The following is a 24,535-nucleotide window of genomic DNA, read 5'->3' as shown; positions in this document are numbered from 1 at the left end:
TGATTACGAGAATCACTGTCAAAGAGTAAATAAATGGAATGAATGCATTCTCACTGTACAAAATTTTAACAATACAGAACTATCTGAAACAAAAGTCAGTCTCTCTTTATCATTCTCTCTTTCTGACTCTGACTCTTCTTCTGCTATCACATCTCCTTCTGACTACAGCTGAGAAAAGTTCTCTGCTTTCAAGGACTCATGGGATTAAATGGGGCCCATCTGGATAATCCAGGATACTCACCCCATCTCAAGGACCTAACCTTAATCACATCCGAAAGTCCATCTGCCACGTAAAGTAACCTATTCAGAGTTTCTGGGGATTAGGAGGTAGACAACTTTGGAAGGGCTGCGGCATTATTCTGCTACTATAAAATTCTACAGGTTTTGACAAATGCATAGTATCATATATCCACCATTACAGTGTCACCATTTGTGGTGAGAAGACTGTCCCCAGAGATGTCCACATCCTAATTCTCAGAACCTATGAATATGTCATGTTAACATGGGAAGAAGGAACGAAGATTGCAGGTGGAATTAAGGTTGCTAATCAGCTGATCTTGAAACTGGAAGATAATCCTGGTTATCTGGCTGGGCCTACTCTTAACGGTCTTTATGTGGAAGAGGAAAGCGGAGAGTCAGGGACGAAGACGTGATAAAGACTTGCCTTGCAACTGCTGGCTTTTAAGAGGGGACATGAATCAAGGAATGTGGGCAGCCTTTAGAAGCCAGAAAATGCAAGGAAAAATATTTTTCCTTAGAGCCTCCAGAAGGAACACAATTCTGCTGACACCTTGATTTTAGTCCAGTAAGACCCATTTCAGACAGGCAAGAGAAGACCAATTCAATAACTAAAATGGATTCGATCATTTACTAGAGTCAAGATTAATATAAAAACAGTCATGATAACAAGAAAGACAGTTACAAGGCATAAACATTTTTCAAAAAGGACTCAGACAATCAAATTATAGCACTAACCCACACATTTATGGCCAATTGATTCTCAGTAAGAATGCTAACACAATTCAATGGGGGAAGGAAGAGTCTTTTCAACAAATGGTGCTGAGACAACAGATGTCCATATCCAAAAGAATGATGCTGGTCTCCCACTTCATACCGTATACAAAAATTAACATAAAACCGATCAAGGGCCTAAATGTGAGAGCTAAATTTATAAAACTCTTAAAAAGAAACATAAGTGTAAACATTTGTGACCTTGGACCACAGGTAATGGTTTCTTAGATATGACACCAAAAGTATAAGAAACATTCATAAGAAAAATTCATAAATTAGACTACACAAAAATGGAAAGCTTGAGTGCTTTCATTAAGAAAATTAAAGGACAATCTACAAAATGGAAGGAAATACAGGTAAATCATATATCTCATGAAGGTCTAGTACCCAAAATACAGAAAGAACTCTTACAACCCAACAATAAAACCTACGACTGGAATGGCTACAATGAAAAAAAAGGTAACAAGTGGGCAAGTAAGTAGAGAAATTGGAACACTAATGGCTGGTGGCAGGACTGTAAAATGGTGCAGCTGCTTTGGAAAATAGTTTGGCCATTCCTGAAAAGGTTAAACATGAAAGTCCCCACATGACTCAGCAACGCCACTCCTCGGTATCTGTATCCGAGAGGATTAAAAACATATGCCCACATAAAAACTTGCTCAGGAATGTTCGTAGCAGCAGCATTATTTCTAATAGCCCAAAACAACCCAAATGTCTATCAACTGATGAATGAATAAACAAAATGTGGCCCAGATCCATGCAATGGACAGAATTCAGCCATGGAAGGACGGGGTGCTGATACATGCTGCAACATGGATGCACCTAGCAGGCATGAGGCTAAGTGAAAGAAGCCAGACCCAAAAAGCCGCATGTATATGACATTCCACGTGTATGAAACACCAGGATAGGGATATCCACGGAGACAGACAGTACATTAGTGGTTGCCAGGGCCTGAGAAGAGCAGGGAGTAGGGAGGGACCGCTTAGAGGCAGAGTTTTCCTTTGGAGTGATGAAATGTCCTGAAATTAGACGGTGGTGATGGTCACGCAACCTTGTGAATGTACTAAATGCCACCAAACTATACACTTTAAAACTGTTAAAACGGTGAATTTTGTGTTAAGTGAATTATACCACCAAGAAAAGGGGGAGGGGGGAGAAGTACTGATACGTGTTATGATGTAAATGAGCCTTGAAAACATGACGTTACGTGAAAGAAGCCAGACAGACACATTATCATACGATCTCACTTGTGCGAAATGTTCGGAACAGGCAAGTCCATAAAGACACACAATAGATTCGTGGTTGCCAGGGACAGCGGGAAATGGGAACGGGGAGTGACTGCTAATGGATATGGGGCTTCCTCTCAGGGTGGGGAACCTGGTCTAGAATTAGATAGCGGAGCCAGCTGCACAACGGAGTGAATATACGAGGAATCATAGAATTGTACGCTTTAAAACAGCAAATTTTATGGTATGCAGATTATATCTCAATAAAAAATATTTTTAAATAAATAAATAGAGCAAGTAAATGCTAATATGTATGGAAGGAAAAGAGAAAATAGTAAACACAAGCTACCAGTTTTTTCTTTCCTGGATTGAAGGAGAAAGTTTAGTTAATTACTAAGTGAATTACTGAGAAGTTCCCTATGTGAAGTAACAATGCTTTGTCAAATGTTTTGCTTCTACATTCTTTAACAGTTTGAGGGCATGGGCTTATTCCTTACTGCTTACTGAAGGCAATTCTGTCATTATAGGTTAAGTTTGGTGGTGCATAAGATTTACACAGACTTCAGATCTTCAGATTTCCTTACCATTGTAATTGGCTGCATCGGGATCATCCACATTAATGGCAATGACTTTCCAGTCGGTTTCCCCTTCATCGATCATAGCCAGTATGCCCAGAACTTTCACCCTAATTATTTCACCTCTGGCACATACCTGAGAGTCAATAACCACAGTTAGGACAAAACTACAGAATGAACCTTTGGAGAAGTTTTACTTGGTGGATAAGAGGAAATACGGAAGACGTCAAGTTTCTGCAAACTTACCTTAAGATTGTTCCTTTAACCAATTTTTAAAAAGCTAAACAAGCAAATCCCTGGCAGTCCTATCAAAATTGAAAATAGGTACCCTTATTACTTATAGGCCCTAAGAAAAGCAGTAGCATGGTCAGGATAATTCATATTTTTTGAACTGTCACTGATTGTGCCAAAGAATAAATCCTCCATAATGTTTCAAATTCATACTTAAATGTGTTTTCTTGAAATAAGTTGGTCAGAGAAGACAAATACCATATGATCTCACTCATGTGGAATTCAAAAAGAAAACAGATGAACATATGGGAAGGGGGGAAAGAAAAAAAGGAGAGAGGGAAACAAACCATAAGAGACTTTTAGCGATAGAGAACAAACTGAAGGTTGCTGGAGGGAGGTGGGTGGGAGGGATGGGTGAGATGGGTGATGGGTATTAAGGAGGGCACTTGTTATGATGACCACCAGGTGTTGTATATAAGTGATGAATCACTGACTTCTACTCCCAAAACCAATATTGCACTATATGTTAACTAACTAGAATTTAAATAATAAATAAATAAATGTGCTTTCTTTGCTTTTTATTTTATAGAAATGACTGAATTAGGCAAATCATACAATATGACTTAACTTTATGAGTTAAAAACATGAATGACAGCTTTGTTTTCAGTTAACTATTTCCCTGACCTGAGAAAGATCATAAAGAAATATAACTATAGTCATAATCTTAGAGCAGCCCTACTTGATAAAGAAATTCTGACCATGATAAAGAAATTCCAGCTCATGAGGTTATCTTGCATGGGCCAGCTCACTGACCAGTCCCGAATCATTAGGCAGGGTTTGCCCTTCACTGAGATGAAATTTGCCTCTGGGTACACTTCACCTCCTGACTCGTCATCTGCCTTCCGAAGACTTCTCCCGCATGTACATACAGTCACGCACTTTTCTAGACTAGGTTTCAATGCACAAATTATAACATACAAATGCTCAGATGAACTAGACACTTTTAATTTATCAAAGAGACATCATTATTTCACTAATATAGTTTATTCACAACATTTTTTTAAAGGATGAACTTTGTGTACCTCATGACTATCATTTTGACACTACAGAAAAATATTTCAGATTCCATTACCTTACTTCCAATTTCACACACATCAATGGGGTCATTGTCACCACAACAGCCAGTGTGTTTGTCATTGTGTCCTGGGTCTTCCCAAGTCTAAAAGATAATAAATAAAAAGGCTGCGAGTATATCACTCCTACACATGCTACTGACAAAGTGGATTGCGTTTGACATTAAAAAGTCACATCCCGGGGCGCCTGGGTGGCGCAGTCATTAAGCATCTGCCTTCGGCTCAGGGCGTGATCCCGGAAGTCCTGGGATCGAGCCCCACATCAGGCTCCTCCGCTGAGAGCCTGCTTCTTCCTCTCCACTCCCCCTGCTTATGTTCCCTCTCTAGCTGGCTGTCTGTCTCTCTGTCAAATAAATAAATAAAGTCTTGAAAAAAAAAAAAAGTCACATCCCATGAGTCTTTCTGCGAAAATATGAATCTTCAGCTATTTTCTTCTCATTTTTAAGAAATTCTTTATTCACATCTAAGAATCTTCACTAGACACAATAATTGTAATTAAATGCTAGGGCTCTATTATGCTAAATACGCTATGCTACATACGCTAAACTGACTTTAAGCTTTAAAACAGAGAACGATCTTTTTTCTTTTTTAAGTTTATTTATTTATTTATTTTTAGTAATCTCTACACCCAACATGGGGGCTCAAACTTCCGACCCTGAGATCAAGAGTCATATGTGCTACTAACTGAGCCAGCCCGGCGCCCAGTATGATCCTGTATAAGACAAGAACGAACCACCTAACAGCAGAGACAACATGCAGACACAAACACAAAACCAAATATTCACCTAAAAAATACATTAGAAGTAAAGTGTGCTTGATGGACTCTTCATGCTCACTATTTTCTACTAACCAGATTTTCCTTAGAATAAATTTCCAGAACAGAAGTTAGTAGACAACAGTACTAAAGCGGAAATGAGATGTTCTGGTGGCAAGAGTGTCATCACTGACCAGGAGCCAAGACCGAAAAGTTCAATCAGGATTTTCTGGAGCTTCCTTCCAATTGCTGCCTTTCTTTCCTGAGCCTTGTAGGGCATCCCACAAAGGGACGGCGGGCCTGTGCTCGATGGCAGCTTGAAAAGGTTGCTATTGTTCTAGTTCTTTGCTCCCGCAACTGAGAACTTACCTCTCAGATTTGTTTGCCTGCTCCGCTGGAGTAAAGGCAAAAACAGAAAAGTGAAGAGGCCTAAAGGAAGACCGGATCCAACAAAGCCAAATCCAACCTCCAGAACAAGACTCTCAGCAGTGTTCTCCCAAACGGATACTATTTTGAGGCTAACTACTAACTCAACTGACTGGGAAGTGGAGTGCCGTAACTAAGGCGGACAACGACTCTGGATTAGCTAGCAAGCTAGGAGTGTGAGCTACGTGCTGGTACCGCACGGACTGTTTCACAGTAGGGTCCACTTAACAGACGTAACGGTTCAGAAAAACAAACCATTTATCAACAGGAAAAAAGCAAGACTGAATATTTCATGTAAAAATCAGAAGTACCACAGGCATTAGCCTGCTAAACCCGAATTAAATAGCCACATTTACTCATGACAGACACGATTCCAGTGACTCCTCATTTGAATATTAAGTAAGAACCTGCTATACACACTGGCATGGAGTGGGGATAAACTGGTCAACAGTGCGGATATCCTCCCTCCTCAAAGTGTTGGCTCGTTAGGAAAACAGAACCCCATTTACTACTTTACCACAAAAAGATTGGCACTAAGAAGAAATGAGGACTCTCGACATAAAATCTTACATGTGTTAGGTTCAACAGCCGTAAGGGCGAAGTGCTAGTAATATCTTGGGGAGACAGGTCCCGGGAAGGCAGAAAGGCAAGTTAGGTGAGCTAGCGAATGGCAGACTTGGGATGTGGTGCCAAAAATCAGTGCTTTCAACCGCTAGGCTAGGCAGGCTCTCGTAAGAGGTGTGCCACTCATTCTGCAAAAAAACTATGTGAACGGTTTATAACCAGTCCATACAGAAAAATAAAGATGTCAGAAAAGAACCAACTTTCAGATGTGAATTTAAACATTGTAAATATTCATCTTTCAGTTTATCTTGAAAATAAGTTGTTCAAGGAAGTATTAAAATAATTACTCTTATGTTGTTAAAATCTACTAGAGCAAAAACTTTCTGCAAGTTTAAATCTTTTTCACTAACGGCAGTAGGTTAATTGTTTATAAGCTAAAAAGTACATTTTGAGAAATCACACAGAGACATACCTGGGGGATGGCCCCATAGTTCCAGATGTACCCTTTATAAGGGAACAAATTTGCAACGTAACGGAGTTTTCCTTTTTTCACATCTTGTTTAATTGGGTTTAAAGGGTCCTTTGTAGCTATCTGAAATAAAAAATTTCAAATCATTGCATATTTGGATATAAAATACTATTCAAATAAGAATTTGAGGAAATGAATTATGGAATGCACATCCCCTAATTCCACCTTAATGACTTACTTTACCTCTATCATTTTTATGATTTGATATAAAAGTTTTTCCATAATCAGCCTTTATTTTTTTATTAATTTTTTTTTCATAATCAGCCTTTAAATAGAAAACTTATTTGAGATATATAGAAGGGAAAAAACACAAACCAAAAAAAACATTTACTTAAGTGAAAACTAAAATTACCTGGAATAAATCCTAATATTTGATAAATGTCTTAAGGTTTTTAGTAAAAGGGCACAATAAATACTATCCAACTTAATCTTTCCTTTAAAACATTCAAAATTATTCAAATATTTGAGTATATAATATATGCAAAATGTGGGTACTCTCAAAAAGCTTAATTGAGTGGTATAAAATGTGTAATATATCCTCAACAAAAAGCCAAGCCTATCAGGTATCATCAGAAAGAAATTAATAAAATGCCAACAGAAATTTCAATAAAATCACAGGTGTCTGGGCTAACTAAAGAAAGCCTGCTGACTCTGTGGAAGAGTCAATGATGGACTTGAGAAGACAGGAGGAAAAGGTAGTCCTAGGCTTCCAGAATGCCAGAATCAAAGGTGTGGGGAAGGAAAGTCTGCTGCATATTTGCAAACAGTAAATGGTTGAGTTGGAGTCCAAGTGGGAGATTGGCAGGCCACAGGAGATCCAACTGGAAAATGGACTGGGACTAGCAAGAAGAAAACCTTCGACTTCAGTCGTTGAATCCTTGAGCAAATCAGTGTGGCTAGGTCACAATTAATATCCTAAGTCTGATTATCAACGCAACGGGAAACGTACCTCCATTTTTGCATTAGACCAGCGCGGCACTTCAACTACCATGTGGAACACATTCTGAAAAAAAAAAAAACAAACCACAGAATGTAGATGGTCACAGGAGCTAATTCGTTCTCTTACCTCGGCAAGCGTGCCCTAGTTCTTCCAAAGTTAAATTGTTCATTACATTGGACCTTTGAAGTCAATGGACTTTCAATAAAATTCATCAAAAAATCAGATCGACTAATGAATGAAGAGATAAAGCAAATATGCAAAATAACTGTAGACTCAAGGTGGTGCGTGTGTGCTCGTCCGTGGTGTAATTCTTTCAACTTTTTTGTATGTTTCAGTAAAAGTAATTGGTTTTTCATAATAAAATGTTGGGAGGTGGGTAACAATGTCCCTATAAAGAAAGGAAACCATTTTTAAACATAGCAGAACTTCTCCTATCTCTGAGGAAGGCCATCTTCAAAGCCATCATCTCCAAAGGCTACTCACTTCCTTCGGTGACACTGCAATTGCTCACGATGTTTCTGGAAACTCTGACTTCAGAGGCAATTTGTAAGACAAACCCCAAGTCCATTTAATTACTTTGTCAGACTTTAGTTTTAGCCTCATATAAAATCAAACAGCTTGATTACCCACATTATTCTTCCAATTTGGCTGTTTTTAAAAAATCAAGTACTCAGGAAGACCAGAAGTTTGATACTGAAGAGCACGTAAGTTCCAAAAATATTTTAACCCATGGCAGTTCTGCTGTAATTAGTTTACAGCCTTAAACCAAGCTCGAAATGGTCAGAAAATTATTTTCACCAAGGAATAAAACTTTAAATGCAGTTTTTCAGTTTATAGCCTCTGCAAAAGGCATACATGAAGCCAAATCTGCAATTATTCTTTCATAAAATGTATATTTTTAAAAGTGGATTTCAAATGAAAATAACTTAGGGGCGCCTGGGTGGCACAGCGGTTAAGCATCTGCCTTAGGCTCAGGGCGTGATCCCGGCGTTCTGGGATCGAGCCCCACATCAGGCTCCTCCGCTATGAGCCTGCTTCTTCCTCTCCCACTCCCCCTGCTTGTGTTCCCTCTCTCGCTGGCTGTCTCTATCTCTGTCAAATAAATAAATAAAATCTTTAAAAAAAAAATCACTTAGTTACACACTTCTTAGGTCTACTTCTCTGCTACGCTGCATCACAAAACAGGGACTGAGGGGCGCCTGGGTGGCTCAGTTGATTAAGCGTCTGCCTTTGGCTCAGGTCATGATCTCAGGGTCTTGGCGAGCCCTGCTGAGCAGGGAGCCCACTTCTTCCTCTTCCTCTCCCTCTGCCTCTCCCCTTGCTCATGCTCACTCGCGTGTGCGTGCGCGCGTGCTCTCTCAAATCAATCAATAAAATCTCTTTAAATAAAAATAGGGACTGATATGTTCCAAGGGAGTAAGTCAAAGGTTTCAAGCCAAAAATTACCCTGCTGTTCCTTTTAACCAAACATAAAGGCTACAGGGTTCACAGTCTAAAACTTCTGTCGCTTATTTAAGCTCATGGTCAAACCCAGGGACACTAAAGCGTTTCACAAGTTTCTGCTCCAAACCTCTTAACACCTACTTGATATATAACATAAAACCCACAAAAAAATGGGTTTTAAGCCAGTAAGTGCTTAATTCCTATAAAGTAATAACTGTGTGGTTTAGAAAAACCACCATGAACATTGTTCATGGGTAGACCCAATCTTTGATTAAATTTCATTCTACCCACTATATGTTTGCAAGAACTACGTCTATCTTGTACCACTCCTCAGGCATTGAAATGGAAGATCTCTGTGTTTACAAACAAGTCAGACCTCTCAGCAGCAATATCTGAAAGGCTCACTAGATGGAGCTGTTACCACGTGAAAGAGGAACTGAGAAGCAAAAACCAAGGAGATTGGTTAATGTTTTTAAAGAACACATTACCGAATGAATAAATTACCTCAAGGGAAAAAAGTGGCAAATAGAGCTAAAATATACGAACTTGAAATCTGGTAACTATATTGAACATTTTAATAGAGTTAAATGATAAACACGTATAGATCCTCAAAAATCACATTACCTGATATTACAAACCTACATAACTATAATGGGAAGCAAGCAAGCAAAGAAAGAAAAGAAAGAATGAACCAACACTACAGGAAAGAAAACATCTTTCTGAAAATGGTAAGATAACTCTACTGCAAACAGAAGAACTCCAAAAGCCTGAAGATTTGGTGCTTTTTAGAAATTACCTAGAAAAAAGGAGTATCCTGTAAAGAGCCTCAGAGCCGATTCATTTTCTTTCAACAAATAATGACTCATTGAGCGCCACTGTTCTGTTACTTTTCCAGGCACTGAAGATTAGTGGTGAACAGAATAAAAGCTCTTTTAACTCCCTAAAAGTTGGATCTCCAAATCAGGTTGTTTCTGTGTGGAGTCCTCAGGCTGGGGACAGCTGGGGGGCGGTCCACAAACCTGAGTGAGGGATCTTGTCTGTAAAATGAATGTTTAGCACATTTTAAAGTGTTTTAAGTGTTTGGAGATGCCGTAGTAATTACTGTGTCTTTTTTAAAGCATTGCTTTAAGCAAAGAGCTTAGCTTTTAATCATTTGTCTCTCCAATTATTATCACAACAGGTGTTATTTAAGTATTTTGATATAAAACGGGAGCTCCATTCTTTAGCAGGAACTACTACTACGAAAGAACAGTTTATGTCTCCTAGACAGCATGGCTACAATTCAGCGAGGTGTTCAGGTGAACACTGATCCTTAGGATTTTCTGGGCAATAAAAGAAATCCAACCAATTATTCCATTGCCGGAAACACTTTCACTGTGAAATTATGCATTCTAATCGGAACTCCTGCGCACTGCTGGTAGAAATGTAAAATGGTACAGCCACTGTGGAAAACAGCAGTTCCCCCCAAAATTAGGATTACCAGACGATCCAGCAATTCCACTTCTGGATATGTACCCAAAAGAACTGAAAGCAGGGTCTTAAAGAGGTACACCCATGTCATAGCAGCATTATTCACAATACCTAAAATGTAGAAGCAACCCAAAATGGGAAGAACATTCTGACACACGCCATAACGTGGATGAACACTTAAAAATGTGCTAAATGCTCATTTTATAGACAAGATCCCTCACCCAGGTTTGTGGACACCTGCGCCCCCCCCCCCCCCCCCCCCCCCCCCACCGTCCCCAGCCTGAGGCCACCACACAGAAACAACCCGACTTTGGAGATCCAACTTTTAGGGAGTTAAAAGAGCTTTTAATCCGTTCACCGCTAGTCTTGAGGATGATAAGTGAAATAAGTTAGTCACAAAAGGACAAATACCATACGATCCCCCTTACATGAGGTATCTAAAGAAGTCAAATTCAGAGAGACAGGAAGTAGAAGGGTTAAAAAAAAAAAAAAAAGTAGAAGGGTAGCTCCCAGGGGGTGGGGAGGGTCGGGGAGTTAGTGTTCAATGGGCGTAGAGTTTCAGTGTTGCCAGCCAAAGAGAGTTCTGGAGATGAAGGGTGGTGATGGTTGCACAATGTGAGTGTACTCAGCACACTGCACCATACACTGAACGATGCTTACGATGGTCAATCTCACGTTTATGTTTATGGGGCTTTTACAATTAACAATTGGAAAAAATTACGCATTCTTACACTTCCAATGTTTATGCATTTAAAATACTGAGACAAGATTTTAGTAAATTTAGTACCACCTGGTTACAAATTCATGCCTTTTTTTCTCTAATCCCAACTGGTTTCAACTACTCAATCCTGGATCTGTGGTCTTATTATCCCCATTGTTAGGGCTTCTCAGAACTCCACTTCTACTATGCTCTGATTCTAAATCCCTGCTCTGGCACCAAGCGCTCAGCTCCTTATTTATAGTTTCAGAGAAAGGAAGGAAGAGGTTAGTACCCCCAGTATGATGATTTTGACAAGCCTGTAGGAGGCAAAGGAAAGGCAAACTGCAGCTTTAGCTCTGACTTCCCAAAGTCAGAGACATAACCGTCAATCTTACTTCCCAGGTTTATAATCATTTCATCAATAAGAATGTGAATGTTATACGTGTCCAGACTCTAAGGAGATTAGAAACTTAAGGCTAAAATTAATTGCATCACTCCATTAAATCAAAAATATTTTTTTAAGATTTTATTTATGTATTAGAACGAGAGAGTGTACAAGTTGGAGGGGCAGAGAGAGAAGGAGAAGCAGACTCCCTGCTTAGCAGGGAGCCTGATGTGGGGCTTGATCCCAGGACCCTGAGATCATGACCTGAGCTGAAGGCAGACACTTAACCAACTGAGCCACCCAGGCACCCCTAAATCAAAAGGATTTTAAATAAAAGTATTTTAGGAATAGAAGAAATGTAACCTATATCTTGATTAGTCTTTTCATTTCATTGATTAAACAGGAATATTACAGTAGTATGGTGATAATAAGTTTTATCTCCAAACTGGTTAGTTTTCTTGTGGGTCAAATTAGTAGTCTAACGAGTTGTTTACTAATGAACAGGCTATAGCGATTTGGTAGGCTATTATTACTAACGTAGTTAAGTATGTATATATAGGGAACATGCCCTTCATTTAATTATATCGCATCGCTGCATCTGGGAGACCTTTGAACACCTCATGACTTATGATCTGTTTCCAACACTGGATCTGAAGCCTACTGAACACGACACGCTATACTGCAAAATTATGTAAGTGGCTTAAATTAGCATTTTCAAGTTGACCCATCATTTGTTTCTCTGCATAACTTCAGAAATCAAATAAATGCCAGACACAGGAGGAAATACAAAATCACTCTCTGATTCCATCATCCTTCCTTTTATTTTTCTGTTTTGTAATAAAATTTGCAGAAAAACACTGGTGGTAGAGAGGATTTTTTTCTAAATATATCTAGAGATTAGACATCAAGCAAGACGCTAATAAAAAAAGGGCAGCTTGCCTTTTTTTTTCTTTTAAACCTCTAGAATAGTTTTAGAGTATAAAATCCCTATCAAAAAGCTCACATAATTAATAAGGAAATGTTCCAACCCCCATAAAGGTGCTTTTGAAGAAGTGTACCAGATTTCATCATTTCTAAGGATATTATACCTGATTAAGTGCTCACCAAGTAACAATGGCTCTTAACCCTTAGTTTTAGGTTTTGGCTTCAAAGTCGATTTTTTGATTACAGGATATACTCTAAGCTATTAAACGTAAATGGATTCCTCCTTGTGCACTGTTGGTGGGAATATACATTAGTGCAGCCATTATGGAAAACTGTATGGTGGTTCCTCAAAACCCTAAAAATACAACTACCATGTGATCCAGCAATCCCATTTCTGGGTGTATATCCAAAAGAAATTCAATCATAATCTTGAAGAGCACTCCCATGTTCACTGCATTATTCACAACAGCCAAGACACAGAAACAAATTAAGTGTCCATCAACGGATATGGCATATATACATAAATGTATGTACACACACGCACACATGTGCGTGCACAAGCACAAATATTATTCAGCCTTAAAAAAGAAGGAAATCCTGCCACTTGTGACTACATGGATGAACGCGGAGGACATCATGCTGAGGGAAATAGATCAGTCAGAGAAGGACAGATTCTGTCTGATCTCACTTATAAGGGGAATCTAAAAAAGTCAAACTCATAAAAACAGAGTAGAATGGTGGTTGCCAGGGGCTACAGGAAAAGGGATTTGAAATGCTGACTGAAGGGTGCAAACTTTCCATTATAAGATGATTAAGTTCGGGAGATCTAACGTACAGCATGGTTTAATGAAATTTGCTGAAAGATTAGATCTTAAGGATTCTTGACATACATACACACAAAAAGTAAATATGTCAAGTGATGAAGAGGTCAATTTGCTTGATTGGGGGGAATCATTTCACAATGTACACATATATCAAAACCTCACATTGTAGACATTAAATACACGATTATTTGTCAATCCCACCTCAGTGAAGTTGAAAAAAATTTTTTAAATATTTTAAAAAGAAAAAGTAAATGGATTCCTAATTATTTCATTGACAAATGATAAAAGTCTATTTGAGGGGCACCTGGGTGGCTCAGTTGGTTCAGCATCTGCCCTAAGCTCAGGTCATGATCTCAGGGTCCTGGGATCGAGTCCTAAGTCGGGCTTCCTGCTCAACAGGGAATCTGCTTCTCTCTCTCACTCTGCCCCTCCTCCCTGCTCATTCTCTCTCTCTCACTCTCACATACTCTCTCTCAAATAAATAAAATCTTTTTTAAAAAGTCGATTTGAGAAGGTGACAGAAAGAAATATGATAAAGTTCACACTGTATATGCCTCCTATTCATTTAGAATTGTAACTTAACAAAAGAAGATATGGTTTATATCAACCAAAAAAATTTGCTCAGTAATTGTGTTAAGAGTCCGGGGGAGATGGTTAACCTATTAGAATTTGAAACCCAACAAACACCTTTCAGGAATACTCATTTAGGTTTCCAATTACACAGATTTCCTACTCATATCAGTTCCAACAAACTCTGCCATATGTACCTATAGAAAGTAATAAAACTTAATTGATGTGTCTGGGGCGCCTGGGAGGCTCAGTCCATTAAGCATCTGCCTTCGGCTCAGGTCATGGTTCTAGGGTCCTGGGATCAAGCCCCACATCAGGCTCAGGCTCCTTGCTTAGCAGGGAGCCTACTTCTCTCTCTCTCTCTCTCTCTCTCTGCCTGCCACTCAACCTCTTAAAAATAAAATCTTAAAAAAAAAAAAAACCTTAATTGATGTGTCATAACTAAGAATAAGCTCTTTATCCACCTCCACTCAGAAGAGCTTTAAGAGAACTAAATTTTAAAAACAGATATTATAACCATAATCTGTTTACTTTCTTCTCTTTATAAAATCAAGCAAAAGACTGCATTTCCAGCTGTCAAACTTTTCTATGATTTTCAATAACAATTTTTTTTTTTTTTTTTTTAAAGATTTTATTTATTTATGTGACAGAGAGACAGCCAGCGAGAGAGGGAACACAGCAGGGGGAGTGGGAGAGGAAGAAGCAGGCTCATAGCGGAAGAGCCTGATGTGGGACTCGATCCCGGATCGCCAGGATCACGCCCTGAGCCGAAGGCAGACGCTTTAACGACTGCGCTACCCAGGCGCCCCTTCAATAACAATTTTGACCACAGAAACTTTCCCAAGAAAAATGCACATTTACACCAAATCGTAGTATAGAGTTCACAGAACCTCAGAAACCCATCCAGGCCGCTTCAGGGCCTGGGGGTCACCAAGAATCCCTGGAGTAGAAGACTTTAGAGCCCTTCCAAAGAAAGAAAGTTCTTATGCATTTCAATTCTAAGCTTAAATAAATAAATAAAGCCTTTTCTTCTGCATTATCAAAGAGATACTCAATGGTAGAAAATTTGGAAAATATAAAAGGCTAAAGTAAAATCTACCCCACATACATAATCACTCAAGGAAGTATAGCACAATGGTTAAGACCACAGGTTTCTGGGGCGCCTGGGTGGCACAGTCGTTGAGCGTCTGCCTTCGGCTCAGGGCGTGATCCCGGCGTTCTGGGATCGAGCCCCACATCAGGCTCCTCCACTGGGAGCCTGCTTCTTCCTCTCCCACTCTCCCTGCTTGTGTTCCCTCTCTCGCTGGCTGTCTCTGTCAAATAAATAAATAAAATCTTTAAAAAAAAAAAAAAAGACCACAGGTTTCTGAGGGGTGCCTGGGTGGCTCAGTCGGTCAAACTGTCTGCCTTGGGGTCAGGTCAGGATCCAGGGCTCCCTGCTCAGCAGGGAACCTGCTTCTCTCTTGCCCTCTGCCCCCCTTCCCCCACCGCATGCTTTCTCTCTCTCAAATAAATAAATAAATACATAACGCCACAGTTTCTGAGCCAGAATGCCTTGGTTTCAAGCCTGCCACTGCCACTCGTGAATTCTAGTTGCTGATCCTGGAAAATGGGGCTAATGAAAGAACCCAGCTCAGAGAAGGCCATGATGGCTAAATGATGTAATCCGCACAAGGGCTTTAGCATAGCACCTAAGGTACAGGAAGCATTCAACAAACAGTCACAATACATAATATTTTTAAAGATTTATTCATTTATTTGAGAGAAAGAGAGAACGTGCTGGTGTGCTCATGAGGGGGTAGAGGGAACAGGAGACAAGCCGACTGGGCGAGGCTCAATCCCAAGACCCTGAGATCATGACTGGAGCCGAAATCGAGTTAGATGCTCAGCCAACCAAGCCACCCAGGCGGCCCAGGAACAACATTTTTTGAACTTTTTTTTCAAATCTTTTTTTTTTTTAAGATTTTATTTATTTATTTGAGAGAGAGCGAGAGAGAGAGCACAAGCAGAGTGAGGGGCAGAGGGCCCGATGCGGGGGCTCGATCCCAGGACTCCGGGATCATGACCTGAGCTGAAGGCAGATGCTTAACCAGCTGAGCCACCCAGGCGCCTCGACAATGATCTCAAATGAGGCTTCATTAATAGGCTATGTCCACAGAATCATGGGACATCAGTGCAGAATGTAATCTAAAAACACCCATCAAGATTAACACTGTTCAGGGGTGAAGGAACCACTCAATATCATAAAGCCAGTTAGTGGTAAAAGCAGGAGTAAAATCGAGATACCTTACTCCTGATTCAGTGATTTTTACTCTATAAAATAGAGCTCTGAAAGACTAAAGAAATAACCAGTCATTGTGCTCAATATCATCATCCTATTTGTCTGGTTATTGTTTATGGAGACTATCCTACAAAGCCAGACATTGTGGCTGTATGTTATATGCATATTTAATCATCCATCCCAACTGCTTTTTTTTGACAAAGTTGACAGACCATAGAGTTATGGTTAAAATATCTGTTTTCAAAATTTAGTCACCTGCAAGCTCATCTGGGGGCGCGGGGACAGGAGTTTATTGTCAGTTATGACATGCCGGTTAAGTTTAATTGTCATCAGTTTTCATCTGTTCCCAGATCCAGCTTTGGTTTAGAAAACATGAAACCAAAAGATAAACAAAACAAAACAAAAATCCAGAAAACCCATTCCATATACATACGAAGTTGGGGAAGAAAACTGTTTAAATTATTAATTCAGCAACATTTTTAAAAATTAAGGAACTGTCTATAAAAAGAAAATTCAAACCAAAACAAACCCTGTAAGGAAGTGAGTAATCGAAAAAGCATCCACTTGAGTATATCCCCTCTAAAGATTTCAGGTACCCTGAGATAGTATCTCTAAAAAGTTAAAAATGATACATGACTGCAGGTGTCCGGCTGGCTCAGTCAGTAGAGCACTCGACTCTTGATCTCGGGGTTGTGAGTTCAAGCCCCATGTTGGGTGTAGAGATTGCTTAAAAATAAAATGTTTTTTTTTTTTAAGATTATATTTGACAGAGAGACAGCGTGAAAGGGAAAAAAACCAGGGGAAAGTGCCCCAAAAATAAATCTTTAAAAAAGAAAAAAAAAAAAAAAAAAAAAAGAGGGCTCCTGGGTGGCTCAGTCATTCAGCGTCTGGCTTCAGCGGCTCAGGTCATGATCCCGGGGTCCTGGAATCGAGCCGCATGTTGGGCTCCCTGCTCAGCGGAGAGCCTGCTGCTCCCTCTCCCTCTCCCTCTGACACACCCCCTTGCTTGTGTTCCCTCTCACGCTGTCTCTCTGTCAAATAAATAAATTAAATCTTAAAAAAAAGAAAAAGAAAAAACAAGAATGATACACAACTGCAAAACATATTCTGTTAAATTTCTGAAGCATCAACCTATTTGATTATAAGCTTGACTTTTTTTTTTTTTAGAAGAGGAAAAAAGAAACATAGTTCCATATTTATACATCCTCCCAACAGTCACCTGGAAAACAAACAGAGCCTATATTGTGAGACCAAGTATTTAACAAAGTTTAAGATATAGAACAGAAAAATACCAAACTCCTAAATGTAAATATCAGGTCATGATATTTAAGCACTTTAAGATTTAGATAAAGCTTAATCTAGTCAGTGTTTCACACTGCTTATACTATGTTCTGGATTTTACAAATTTCTCTTATCTCAGAAGTTTTATGTCAGAAGATACTCTGAGCTACAGGTATTTTTTATGTGACCCAAAATAGACCTAGAGCAAATGACAAAACCCATCGAGTCCTTGCCTTTGTCTTCTCCTTTCACTCAATGGACTTGGAAATAAGCCAAGCAGAGTGTTTCAGTCACAAGGATTCCCAGAACTGGCTGATCACCTGGGAGCATATATACCAAATCGAAAGGTGACCCACACTGAGAAGTCCTGACATGGAGCAGAATATAAACCTTGGGGCATTTTTCCTTAGTAAAACTGACAGAGTTGTGTGAAAGGTCCATTCCCTCATCATCACCCTTCAAATCACTGACCATATTAGAGATAAAGTCTACAGCCACACACATAAAGATGTATTTACATAAACTTAATCACTCTGGAATTTTTCAAAAAAGAAAATCATATTCTTCTCTAACCAATGGAATTAATCAGATCTTTTATTTAGGCTATAATCCAAATAATTTCTGTGTACCACACCCTTTTTTGTGTTTTGTATAAACTTCCTTAAAAACAAAACAAAACAACTCTTTCCTGCTTCTCGGACAGGAATCTGAAGTGCTGAGGTTCACTGAGGTCTGGACCACTGGCGAAACCCAGAGTTGTTGCAACAGCCTATGTTTTTGCGACAGCCTGGGGTAGTACAAAGCCTGAGTCTTCACTTGAGTAATCCCAGATTATCGCCGCGACCAGTCCCACCAAGACTTCAAGGAGTCGAAGAATAATCTGAGTGAAGATGTTTTACACAGCACCAAAATGTAGTCTCCGTTTCCTATTTTGGAAAACTAGGCACCACAACTTCTAGAAGCATCTGATCGTTGGCTAGAATACTGTCCAGTTACTTATAGCTATGGTTTGAACGTTCGTGTTCCCCCAAAATTCATTTGTTGAAATCCTAACCCTCCATGGTGACTGTATAGTAGGTGGGGCCTTTGGGAAGTGTTTAAGACGTGAGGTTGGAACCTTCATGAATGGGGTTAGTGCTTTATAAAAGAGGCTCCAGAGAGATCCCTAGCCCCTTCTGCCACATAAGTACATACTAAAAGTCCATGACCAGAAGAGGGCCCTCGCCCATTTTCACACCCTGACCTCAGACATCCAGGCTCCAGAACTGTGAGCAATAAATTTCTGCTGTTGATAAGCTATCCAGTCTTTAGTATTTTGTTACAGCAGCCCAAACGGACTAAGACACAAACACACAAAAACACCCAGCTGATGTCAAAAAAATATTTTTCTTTCTTAGCACATCTGTATGTCAAGTGACCATCAATAAACTTTCAGTCATCATTTTATATCACTTAACTACTCAAAATAGTGAGAGGTCACTATAAAGTACTTCGAGACATATATATATATATATATATATTAATTATACACCAAACAGATAATCAAGCCAACCAAATGATGCCAATTCAAGAGGCAGAAAGAATCCTGCAGTTCATATCAACTCCCAGGGAATCAGATGTAACAAATTAGTTTCTGAATAAATACAACTTTGAGAATCCCACAGGAAAACACATGCCAATTAGAGGTCCCTCCTGTCACTGTGGCACATAATTGGCCTCTGGCTATTTGCTGCACTGTCTCCAGTCGAAGCCCAGCTCAGGCAGGCTGCTCTGAAGAAACATGTGAGTTTGGTCTGACCTAGACCCAAACGGAAACCCTGAAGTCTTGGAGGGGCTGGGACACCTCCCCACCAGACACACCTGACAGGAGCACAAGCCAGGGCAGCTTAGGATGGAGTCCATCAAAATAAGTAGGAAAAGAAAAGGAAACATTTAATAAAATAACACCACCACAACAAAAAACCACAACAGCCCGCCCCTCCAACTTCCCACTCAGGCTCTGGATGCTGCTGCCAGTTCTCTCCTCTCTCCTCTACTGGAGGTGTGCGGCTTCTGGGATCCCAGGCTCTCTGCGGGGGTCTGGGTTGCAGTTGGTTCTGCTACGTGTGGGAGGGCCAGGGTCTCCGGGAGGACCAGCAGCAGAGGCCTTCCGCTACAGTGAGGGCCGGACAGTCAGTGGCCCACCCTCTAGGGTGTGGGGGCCGTGCTCCGCAGGGACCCCCAGGTCTGCACGGTTTACTCTAAACTCCATCATCATGAGGTGATTTAAAAAAATCTCTACACCTAATGTGGGGCTCTAACTTAAACCTGAGATTAAGAGTCACATGCTCCACAGACTGAGCCAGCTGGGTGCCCCAAAAAGAATTTTTAAAGGTATAAAAAAGTCCTTGTGTTGGTTCCTAAATACAAAACTTCTATTGGGAAGGTGGCTAAAACAAGCTATGAGTTGAAAAAATAATAACTATTAAAATCTGTACAAATAATGCATGTTCTTTGTAAAAAGGTTAGGAAGTATAAAAAGGCAAAAATGAAAATAAAAACAGAGTCACTAGGGGCGCCTGGGTGGCACAGAGGTTAAGCGTCTGCCTTCGGCTCAGGGCGTGATCCCGGCGTTACGGGATCGAGCCCCACATCAGGCTCCTCCGCTAGGAGCCTGCTTCTTCCTCTCCCACTACCCCTGCTTGTGTTCCCTCTCTCGCTGGCTGTCTCTATCTCTGTCAAATAAATAAATAAATAATCTTAAAAAAAAAAAAAAAACAAAAAACAGAGTCACTAACAATTCTACTTCCAAAGGATCACAAAGACTTTGGAATATATAGTTGTAGACATTTTTTTCCTAGCAGAGTAAGATTCTTACCAATTTGTGGTAAATTTGTGAGGTTTCTTCAGCTCCTGGTGTGCATAGGAACAGACCTCTCTTTTTAAAAGTCTGTAGACCTGGGGTGTCTGGTGGCTCAGTTGGTTAAGTGTCCAACTCTTGATTTTGGCCCAGGTCATGATCTCAGGGTGGTGAGATGGAGCCCCTCATTGGGCTCTGCGCTGGGCGTGGAGCCTCCTTAAGATTCTTTCTCCTCCTCTGCCTCCTCCCACCCTCTCCTGCCTGTGCACCCACTCTCTCTCTCTCTCTCTCAAGGAAAAAAAAAGTCTGTAGACTTAACCTTTATTAACACTACGTGCACCTTAACTGTACCGATACATTAAAAGTACTGAATTTCCCTGTAGTCAGTGAATACTCTAGTTTATTTTTGCTGTTTAATAAATATCCCACAACCCAAATTTTGTGCTGGCTACCTGGTTAATTTTAAAACCACTTATGAAGTACTAAGATTTTAGTTCCAAGTACACAGACAGAAGAGACCAATATGATTCCTTTCTTTAAACCAAGGCAGCTTTATTATTAATTTTTAAAGACTCATTTATTTAGTGAGAGAGAGAGAAAGAGAATCCGGAAGCAGGGTCTCTGCTAAATGCAGAGCCTGAGGCAGGGCTCGATCCCAAGACTCTGAGATCATGACCTGAGCAGAAACCAAGAGCCGGCCGCCTAACCAACTGCGCCACCCAGGCGCCCCTAAACCAAGACAGCTTTAAAACATCTGCATCTGTTCCTCTACTCCTTCCCCAATTTATAGTTACCTCTTTAGTCGAAGAATCTGGATTTAAGACTGACTTCTTATTTAGTCAATGTACCTTTAACTTACAGCACAATGAAGCATTTTAAGCACTTATTAAGATATACAAGAAAATCCATGTGGAACTAAGTGATCTGAGTAAAGAGACTACATTTAAATGAGGACATCTTACCTTATCAGCATAAATTGGAACATCATGAAATGGAGATATATATTGTCCTTTTTCATTTTCTGCAAAACGAATTAGAAAAAGTTATTACTAATTTTTTTGTTAACTGTACTTCCAGACGCATTAAGTACACATTTTTAAAAACATTTAATTTTGGGGGGTGATTTTAGCTTTACAATAACATTGGAAAGAAAGGTAGAAATTTCCCACATCCACCCCCCTGCTCCCACACTTGCAGAGCTTCCCCCCATTATCAACATCATTCACCAGAATAGTGACAAAGAAATTTTTTATTCCCACACCAGAAAAACTGGTTGTATACTTTACCTTGCTGACCCCTCCAAGATTGGGTTAAGTTTTCATCCTCTGCTTTCCTTCGGTGTCTAACAGATACTAACCTCTACAATGAGGGCAGGGGCTGTCTTACATCATTTTGTACCCCCAGAGTCTAGCAGTGCCTGGTATATAAAAGGGGGTCAAGCTGGTTTGGACCGATCTTACATCAGTTAACAGTTTACAGAACTAATGAAATAGCTGGGCTCAGGGAGAGGGGAGGGGCCAACTTGCTGAATTATAAAACCCTGTTGTCTTAAGTAACGTTCCCGGAAGACAGAGCCATCTTAGGTTATATTTCTTAAGGATAATCAAGTTGCAACAACACTTTCACAGGTAATTTCTATATTCTAGAGACCTAATTACCATATCCAAAAAGTAATTTCAAAACTTCCTTACTATTCTTTAAGAAACGTAAGGGTCAATTGATACTACATCCCTTCGCATTTAAAAACCAAGGTGGGGAGGGCCAGGGTGGCGCAGTCGCAGTCGTTAAGCATCTGCCTTCGGCTCAGGGCGTGATCCCAGCGTTCTGGGATCGGCCCCACATCAGGCTCCTCTGCTAGGAGCCTGCTTCTTCCTCTCCCACTCCCCCTGCTTGTGTTCCCTCTCTCGCTGGCTGTCTCTCTCTGTCAAATAAATAAAATCCTTAAAACAAACAAACAAACAAAAAAACCAAGGTGGAATAGCAAAGACTGAGCAGTGACCATCCCCTGTCCCACTATGATCCCTTCAGAGTCACCTGTGACTTTGTAATCCTATCTACTATCAGATTTGTTTTTTAAGATTTTATCTATCCATTTGAGAGAGAGCAGGGGAAGCTGCAGGCAGAGGGAGAGGGAGAAGCAGGCTCCCCACAGAGCAGGGAACCCAATGTGGCTTGATCCCAGGACCCCCGGGATCACGACAGGAGCAGAAGGCAGACACTTAACCAACTGAGCTACCCAGGCGCCCCTCCACTATCAGTTTTAAAGAGACTGGCAAATGTTAACATTACAGGGGCAAAAAATCCTCTACTAAGGACGGGTGCTAAGAAATCTATGATTTAAAAAAAAAACCTTAAAATTATGTAATTACATAGTTGTTTCTAATTATTGGTATTTCTCAAGTTCCAGACAGTTTTATCTGATAAAAAGTTACTTTAGCCAGTGCCAAAGTCAAAAAGAGTGGCTATGGTCTTCCATAGTGGCCATCAAACACCACCATTACATAACCTAAGTAAAAACTGCTGTTTGAATACTGCTTGAAGACAATTCCCCAATCATCCCTCCACCTTCGAACTCTAGGGTCACCTCTCTAAATCCCTCCTTCAGAGAAATTCTGGAGCCAACACCAAATCCAGGAAAAATAGTTTAGTGAATTATTCGTCAAACGTTCCCACAATGCCCTTATTTAACTCCTTATTTAAATTAAATAAAATGGGGAGTCCCATCCTTCCTCGATTTTACCTTCCTGGTAATCTTCATCTACACGGGTAAACTTGAGTTCACTTTCTTTCTCCTCCCACAGCAGGTTACTTTTTGCTGGGATCCGTGTTCATTCTCTTCGTATTCCCTTTCGTCCCCTCTATCCCGCTCTTTCCTGCCCTTCACACACCACACGCAAAGCCTTTGCTCCACCTGCCCGTTTCCTTCCGAGTAAACTGTTCTTTACAGTTAAAATAAGAAACGACTTCGGTGACACATTTTCAAACGCCTCCGTTGTCTCCAATAATCTATTCCTAGTGGCTTTGGGGAGGGGGTGGGTAGAGATAAAGATAAACCCGAGGTTTTCCTCCACCTGCAAGACAAAAAAGGTCGTGCGCCAGGGAAAGCGGAGCTCAGCCAGCCATCGGCGTGCTGGGCTCTAAGCGCAGCTCCAGGCGCGGACCTAGGGTGCGTCCCCCTCAGAAGCCGATTCCCTGCCCAAGGGCAAAAACTTGGCGCTTTCTCACTCGTGCTTCCCAGACTGACGTCACCTGTTTGACTTGAAGGGAACAGCTTTCCGTTTCACTAGGCGCCTTCCCAGCATCTGTGCTACCGGGGACACCGCGGCGGGAAGGGCAGGAGCGCTACCCTGGGGATGGGTTCGGTCCTCCACTGACGGCTCCTGATCCCGGCCTCAGTTTCCCCGTCTGCAGAACGCGGGGTTGGATTTGACCCTCAGCTTGGTGCCCACAAGCTGAGCTACACTTCAGGAATTAAGGTCCTTAGGGAGTCATCCACCCCGCCCCAGTTCCTCCAAATCAAGCAATCCTCTTACGAGGATTAGTTTACCCCCGGCCACCCTTCTAGGGTGACTCGGTGGTTTCCTTTTCCATCAGAAGGTGCCCGCCCGAGCAGGACACCTGCAGAACTAGCCCGGCCCGGCGTCGGGTCCCATCGCGCGTGTGAAAGAGAAACGCCGAGCCCCGCCGTCCGGCCTGCGAGCGCGACGTGTGAAACGGGAGGGCCCCGGGGAGCCCGAGGAACCCGGCCCGCGCCCGGGACGAGGGGCGGAGCGCGGGCCGCAGGCGGCCGGGCAGAAGGCGAAGCGAGGCCGGGGAATGAATGGGCTGGAGGACGGGGAGGGGCCATGGGCCGCCGACACTCACTGAGGAAGACTCGGTACTCGAGGGTGAAGGGCGCGGCGCGCTCCTCGCTGCTGAAGCCGCTCATGGTGCCGATGACTAGCCGGGGCCGCCGCCGCCACAGAGCCACTAGCCCGCACGCGGCTCCGACTGACAAGGAGAAACCTCCGCGCCTGCGCACCGCGGAGACTGGCGCGGCAAGCGGGGCGGGGAACGGCTTTAAGTGGCCACCCCGCCCCCGCCCGGCCCACCGCGCGCAGGCGCACTCCGTCCGGCCCGCGCGTCCTCTCGCCCCAGCCCCTCCTTCCCGGCCCCGCCTCGCGGGACAGCCCCCTGGCTCCCAGGCTGGGCCACGTGGCTGGCGGAGAGCTGTGGCGCACCGTGTGTTCTGCTACCGCCCCGAGTGCTGTGGGACGCTGACAGAGGACAGTGAAGGCGCAAGTTCTCAGCTTGCACCAGCCAGGAATTGACCGGCGAGCTGTCCTCCACCGTGCACACAGGGAACTCTCACACCCACTTCCACCCCCCCAACCCCGCCCCGAGTAATTCCTTGTCTCAAAAGGAGTTCCGAAGTCACCTGCTTCACCAG

General features: G+C 41.7%; 1 protein-coding gene across 1 annotated transcript in view; it reads right to left on the bottom strand.

Annotated features, from left to right (window-relative positions):
* Window positions 1–24,132, bottom strand: part of PPA1 (inorganic pyrophosphatase 1) — a 35,660-nt gene extending 11,528 nt beyond the window's left edge. Inside the window, exons 1-6 of the mRNA XM_040624605.1 lie at window positions 23,971–24,132; window positions 21,069–21,127; window positions 7,399–7,452; window positions 6,393–6,512; window positions 4,176–4,262; window positions 2,822–2,948 (exon numbers count right to left, since the gene is read on the bottom strand). Of these exons, the coding sequence (XP_040480539.1) occupies window positions 2,822–2,948; window positions 4,176–4,262; window positions 6,393–6,512; window positions 7,399–7,452; window positions 21,069–21,127; window positions 23,971–24,034 (511 nt within the window). The 5' untranslated portion in view covers window positions 24,035–24,132. The remainder of the gene's footprint in view (window positions 1–2,821; window positions 2,949–4,175; window positions 4,263–6,392; window positions 6,513–7,398; window positions 7,453–21,068; window positions 21,128–23,970) is intronic.
* Window positions 24,133–24,535: the final 403 nt, after the last annotated feature.

This window comes from Ursus maritimus, unplaced genomic scaffold, assembly GCF_017311325.1.
Source record: "Ursus maritimus isolate PB19 unplaced genomic scaffold, ASM1731132v1 scaffold_7, whole genome shotgun sequence".
Taxonomy (NCBI): Eukaryota; Metazoa; Chordata; class Mammalia; order Carnivora; family Ursidae; genus Ursus; species Ursus maritimus.
The sequence above is the reverse complement of the archived record's forward strand: the minus strand, read 5'-3'. Positions and strand labels throughout refer to the sequence as shown.